At 42.9% G+C, this 6,976-nt stretch overlaps 1 protein-coding gene across 2 annotated transcripts in view; it reads left to right on the top strand.

Annotated features, from left to right (window-relative positions):
• Positions 1–6,976, top strand: part of rufy3 (RUN and FYVE domain containing 3) — a gene marked incomplete at its 3' end in the record, with an annotated part of 33,027 nt that overhangs the window by 14,192 nt on the left and 11,859 nt on the right. For both annotated transcript variants that reach the window (XM_037680801.1, XM_037680802.1), the window contains 4 exon segments: positions 4,064–4,128; positions 4,308–4,373; positions 4,451–4,520; positions 4,602–4,691. In XM_037680801.1, coding sequence (XP_037536729.1) covers positions 4,064–4,128; positions 4,308–4,373; positions 4,451–4,520; positions 4,602–4,691 — 291 coding nt within the window.

Below are 6,976 nucleotides of genomic sequence, written 5' to 3'. Positions count from 1 at the left end.
TGGACCCTCACCCAGACCACAGCTGGACCCTCACCCAGACCACAGCTTGACCCTCACCTATAACATACTGCTCATGTCATGAACAATAAGATTACTGTCTTTTTCATGTGAAGTGGTTCAAATCACTTCTATTAAAATGAACTTCTGGGCGTTGCTGCTGTAATTTGATTCTTTTAATCATCCATGTAACTATCCACACTAGGACTAAGTCCCTCCATTTGCAACTGGGTACTAGACTTCTTAACAAACAGACCAGTTAGTGAGGATCCACAACTTCTCCTCCTCCACCACAACCCTCAGCACTGGCTCTCCTCAGGGATGTGTGTTGAGCCCCCTCCTGATTACTCTGCTCACATATGATTGTGCAGCTACCCATCCAGGCTGTCACATTGTAAAGTTTGCAGATGATACAGCGGTGGTGGGATGCATCACAAACAATGATGAGTCCAGCTACAGGCAAGAGGTGGAACACCTGGAGAGCTGGTGCAGAGAGAATAACCTTCACATCAATGTGAAGAAGATGAAGGAGATGATTGTGGACTTCAGAAGGAACAAAAACATCTACACCCCACTGAACATAAGAGGATCTGCAGTGGAAGTGGTCTCCAGCTACAAGTACTTGGGTGTACACCTGAACAACAACCTCAGCTGGAGCAACAACACCACCAGCCTGATCAAGAAAGCTCATCAGAGACTCTACTTCCTCAGACGGCTGAGGCGAGCTGGTCTGGAAGCTCAGTCCTCACCTCCTTCTACAGGTGTGCAGTGGAGAGCATCCTGTGCTCCAGCATCAACGTGTGGCATGGAGGCTGCACAGCTGCAGAAAGAAAAGCTTTGCAGAGAGTGGTGAAGGCTGCACAGAAGATGTTGGAGTCAGTCTCCCCACCATCACAGACATCTACACCTCCAGATGCAGGAAGAGGGCCACCTGCATCATGAAGGACCACACTCACCCAGCACACACACTTTTTGCCCCGCTCCCCTCAGGAAGGAGGTTGAGGAGCATTAAGTGTAGAACCACTAGACTGAGGAACAGCTTCTACCCTGAGGCTGTTAGACTCATGAATCTCTAACTAGAATAATTACTGTGAAAAACCATATCATGTTGCTGCTTATCTGTTTCATGTTGCTGCTGATCTGTTTCATGTTGCTGCTGATCTGTTTCATGTTGCTGCTGATCTGTTTCATGTTGATGTGTTCATGCGTGCACATCTGCTCACAGACTCATGTTCATGTTTGTGCTGATGTTCAATGTTTTATGTTATGAGTGCTTAGTGTATATTTAGTTGATGTTTTTCTTAGTTCATATCTTAGATGTTATTACTGTTTTTCTTAGACATTTTATTGTTGGATGTAACTGGGACCCTGTGGACATAATTTCACTCCACCACATGTACCACATGAGGTGCGAATGACAATAAAGAAACTCTGACTCTGATATGATCCCAGGTTGTGAACTGGTGTGATACTGGTGTGATACTGGTGTGTGGCCACAGCGTGCACGTGATGTTGCTCACAGTGGTCGTCAGTGTGTTTGTTCAGAACATTGGTGGTGGGTGATGAGCATTCCTTCAAGGTCTAAGGCCTTGAATTGTTAGTTTAATAACTTCTCAGAGTTAGAAATTGTCTGATTTTCATCAGGTTTTATTCTTTAGATTTTAATCAACTCTTACATTTATTAAACGTTTGTAGTAAAATATAAATATTGTAGTATCAAAGTTTTCTTTTTCGTTCTCTTATCTCCATCTTAAATCATGAACAAAGGAGAAGAGACTGTTTTGACTCATTGAGACGGTTTGTTTGTAACGCCAACGTTAAAACAACCGTGTCACTCCTTTAATTTGATTTTTCTTTTTCTTTTTTTTTTTTACATCTGTCCTAGATTTTCAACTTGCACATTTCACTGTCAAACTTCCTGTCTGGAACCACAGAAGCCTAGTAACAAACTAACTCAACTCAAACTGTTTAAACAACCATAGCTACACTGCCTGGCCCCAAAACAAGTCTCCACCTGGATGTAGCTCATCAAACAGGTCCGAGCCTCCTGGATCATCACTGCACGGACGATCATGTTTCAGCTGCAACACGTTCTTTAACTCCAACTGGTTCAATGAGTTGCTTCTCATTTCTTCAACAACATGATGAAAGACTCATGGTGGTCGTGGAGAAGATGTCCGTCTGTTTGAGAAGGGTCGAATCATTGGCATCAAGCAGAAGAAACATCTCAGGAGATTGTAGAAACTAAAACTGGGTGAAGAACTGTCCAACACATTATTAAAAACTGGGAGGACAGTGGGACCCATCGTCTTCCAGGAAGAAATGTGGCTGTAAATAAATCCTGAATGATCGTGATCAGTGATCATTTAAACGTTTGGTGAAATCAAATGGAAGAAGAACACCAGCAGCACTCAGGGCTGTGGTTCATAGAGACAGTAAGAACATTTCCACACACACAATGTGAAGGAACTCAAGAACATGTGTAGTTTAAGAAAACCACTAACCAGTGAGGCTAACTGGAGGGAGCATAAAGATCGGACTGTGGAGCAATGGAAGAAGGTCATGTGGTCTGATGAGTCCAGACTGACCCTGTTCCAGAGTGATGGTGCATCAGGGTAAGAAGAGAGGCAGGAGAAGTGATGCACCATCATGACCAGTGTCTCGTCATCAATGAAAGATGTTGGTGAAACATTAAAGCAACTGGATGAAACAGATCTTGTGACGTTGAAGAAGTTTATTGAAACATTGACACAAAGAATGATGTGATCAAAGATAAAGGAGGTCCAACCAAATATTAGTGTGACCTTTGTTTTTGGCCAGGCAGTGTGTCTCACTTCAAATATTAAACTTAAACTGTATTTTACTCTTACAAATGTAATTGTTCTAGCCTTTTATTTTTCCCTCTATCCTCCGGTGAAACCAGATGCGTTCCCCCCCCCCACCACCACCACCCCACCCGCTTCCCTGCTGCACTCTTTTGTCCTGTGAACCCTTAAAAAGCCTCTTTTTTTGTTTTTTCCTGCATACCTCTTAATTCGAAGGATCAGCTGGTCTCTCAACAAAATCGATCAGTTTCTCCTGACAGGAGTCAGGGTACGGAGGACCCTCTTACCTCGACGGAAACAAATTGGATTCATGATGACAACTGGTTATTTTGCTGTTTGGTTGGTGAATTCAGGATTGTCTATAAATTCGTGTGGATGTGTCGAAGCTCGACAGCACTCAGACTGAATTTGTGGAGCTGCTGCAAGGAGCTGGAGCAGCTGTTATCAGGACTGTGATCTTCCTGGCAGCACTCATGAAGGGAATTAACCTTGGAGAAGCTGTGAGCTCGACTTTGGAGTAAAGGATCAATTCGGCTGTTTTGGAGTTTCCATCAGAGAATATGTACCAGCGAGACTTTAAAGGCAGAAACAACAATTCACGAGTTCTGCCTGACCCAAACTGTGGCCTTGACGCCGGACTTATCTCAACTCCTCCTGGAATGTTCAGAAAACAACAAAGATGCTTTGACTGTTTCCTCACCCCTCCCTCCCCCAAGGACATGTGACAGAACCTCAACTGAGCTGAAGATGAATGTCACCTCTTATCTGGACAATGGCTGAGGGGGGGCTCTGGACTATGCTACGACTTTCCCTTAAAACTTCTCTGTCTTCACGGCCTATATGTTCATGTATAACGTCTGTTTATGTTGCTTTGCTGTGGAGGTTTGTTTGATGCCTCAAATCGTGCCCTGTCTAGGACACGGAGTGAGAGATCTTTTTTTTATACCGTCTCGCCTCATGTTTTCTTTCCTTTTCTCATCTAAGAGAAATATTATTCTGAATAAGAATAAGAGGCCGCGCTGATTATTTATAGCCGCAGCTTCGTGCACTCCGCCCATCTTTCAGACGACTGTACGTGCATGTTCTTGTTGTATCTCGGTGCAATGCCAATAAAGTTTATTCTGATTCTGAAACATCTGGTTTCTTGATCAGTTCTAGGGACAACCGGTTGATGCTCCTGAGGCTAGCGTAGCTTTAAAACCATTCGGCTGTTTTGACGTCTTTTCGTTTCGTCTTCTCAGGTGGGCGTCATCGATTTCTCCATGTACTTGAAAGACGGGGGGCACAGCAGTAAGACAGCAGAGGGGTGAGTCTTTCACCGTGACCCTGGCCTGAGATCAGTGCTTCCTGTTCATCCTGTGAAATCACCTCCAGCACGTTTGGGCTCGTTAACCCAGCTGATCATTAACGAGGCTGAGCGTTAATGAAGTGATTCAACGGTTCTGGCTCGCTTTCCTCACTGCATCTTTCTGTTTGCTCCCTCAGAGAAGATCAGATCACGTCCATCCTGGATCAGAAGAACTACGTGGAGGAGCTGAATAGACATTTAAGGTTTGTTTCTGGACGTTCGACCCACTTTGACCCGTTCACCTCCCTGAGCTTCATGACTTCCTGTTTCCTGTCTGCAGCGCGTCGGTAAACAACCTCCAGGCCAAAGTGGACGCGCTGGAAAAGTCCAACACCAAGCTGACGGAGGAGGTGAGCCTTCAGTGCAGCACTTCAAAAAACAAACAAAGCAGCAGGATGTTGTTGTTTACCTGGTTGTTTTTGTTTACGCAGCTCGCTGTTGCAAATAACCGGATCATTACTTTACAAGAAGACATGGAGAGGGTCAAGGAGGAGAGCTCATTTCATCTGGAGTCCAGGAAGGTGAGGTGAAGCTTACTTCTTCTTTGATGTTTCCATGGTTACGCCAGCTGTCGTTCTGATGTGATGTAAGAAGCACGAACAGCTGACAGGTTTCATGACATCATCGAGCAGCTCAACATTTTTGAAAGCTTGTTGAAGTTGTGCTCGATGGAATCAACAAAATCTTAAAAGTTTCCTCAAGTTTACAGAAAACAGATGTTCCCTGTCCACACGTCCAGCGGTGGACACAATTCTGCTAATCGGATAATAACAGAACCAACTTCCTGTTGTAGAGATGTACCTGCGTCCCTGAACGTCATTTTGTAACAGACTTTTATTTCTGACTGAGCAGTTCATTCTGTAAAGATGTTTCTGAAAAAAAAACAGGGAACTCTTCATCCCTTTGAACCCCTGAGACATCCCACCCCCACTTCAGAACCTGGGACAGTTTAAAGTTTGTTTTCAGCATCTCCAACTCTGGAAAGTGTCAAAAGAAGACTTTTATGGTTGGTAAGACAACGCAAGGGTCCATAAATCTGAATAATATTGGAACACCCGTTCTGTGAACCCCACAAAATGTACGTTTGTGTTAACGCAGATCACCCAGGACATCCTGGTACCCACTGGTACCAGGATGTCCTGGTACCCACTGGTACCAGCCTCCCTCAGACTATCCCCTCAACAATCTTAAATAACAGAAAGCTCCTTCTCTGTTCAAAGGAATTCCAACTTTGACATTTAGGTCCCATTTCTGGCCTGCAAGAAAACAGACAGACTTTTTATTCACGTTTTAGAAGAAGTCATACAGTTTTTGTAATGAACTAAGTGTTTAATTGGGTGTAGCTGAATAACTGCCTTGTTCTTTACAGCTGACAAGAACCTGTGGAGGCCAACAAGTTTACAAACTTGTTTTCTGTTTATAAGGTTGACAAAGTGTTTGTGTTGTTTAACCTCATTTAAAGTTGATAAGTGTCTTAAATGATTTCATTTGATGACTTTTTCAACAGAGCAGATTAAAATAATACTTTATTGAGTAGATAAAGTTCAGCCCTTTCATTTTGATTGGTTCAAATCGACCACCTCTTTCAAATCAGAGGTGTGGTCATTTGTTTTACAAGAGAGGAAGACCTCCCAGTAGACCCAGAAGAAGAAGGAGAAGAGGAGAAGAGAAATGATGTGTAAGTGATGAACCCCTCCGGAGGAGGAGATACAAGATCTAAGACCCAACCTTCTGAAGACTTCCAAGGAGAAAATTAGCTTCAACTTTGGGCAAAGTTTGATAGAATCCTTTTCAGCGATCCAAACACCTGCAGTTTCCACAGCTGTCCAGAGCTCCAGAAGACGCTCCGGCTGACCACTGGAGCCAGTGACCAACTCGTCGTGCTGAGGTCAGAGATGTGGAGGATTACAACTTCACATCAGCAGACCATCCGAGCAGAAAGAGTCTAATCTCTGGTATCTCCGGCGGCCTGCGAAGACGACTTCTGGTAGGAAAGCTGACCTGTACTCTGACGGTCGACTCTGGTGTTCAAGAATTTAGATTTTTAACCAAATTAGTTTAACTCACTTCAGTAATTATTTTTTTTTATTTCAGACCAAATTTTAACTATTGAACGATAAAACGTATTTCTTTTAGTAAAATTTCATAATTAATCTGCCCTGATGAAATAACAAAATTGTCCCACATTGCATCTTATTTCTGGTTGGATTAAGCATATAGAATCATTTCATTGATCTGTTAATCCATGCTAACCAGTAATTTTGACGGTCTTTTAATTTCATCAAACCCCAGCTGTGAACAAAGCCTTCATTTAAGTGTCGGAAATAATTTCCAACAGTTGTTTTATCCGGTATATTCAAATAAACATCACAAAATTGTATTAAAGCGTGTGTGTTTTACTTATGACACCTGAATCCTTCATATAAAAGAACTCACGGTGTAAAAGGGTAATTCGAGGTAATTAAATAATAATCTGAATTGAGTTTCAGTCCTTCAGACGTTCTCTCAGAGCTGAGAGTGGTGCCCCTTCGAAATAAAATTCATAACGAATTTTAACTATTAAATAACCCTTACCGCTACACTGTTTAGAATATTAGCATTTCACTAACTTGGAAAAACCTTTAGCGTAATTATCTTCTGCTAAATTTAAATCTGGTAAATTCAAGTCTAATTTTTTTAAAGACAGTTCTCCGCACTAGAAGCGTACAGGATAATGGTGATTGACACAGATTGATGCTATGCAGAGCTAAATAAAGCTAAGCTCCACCCGGTGACGTCACCACCCTGAGAGTCGCTAAGCGCCACC

This window comes from Nematolebias whitei, chromosome 8 (genome assembly GCF_014905685.2).
Source record: "Nematolebias whitei isolate Nwh7 chromosome 8, NemWhi1, whole genome shotgun sequence".
Classification (NCBI taxonomy): domain Eukaryota; kingdom Metazoa; phylum Chordata; class Actinopteri; order Cyprinodontiformes; family Rivulidae; genus Nematolebias; species Nematolebias whitei.
The sequence above is the reverse complement of the archived record's forward strand: the minus strand, read 5'-3'. Positions and strand labels throughout refer to the sequence as shown.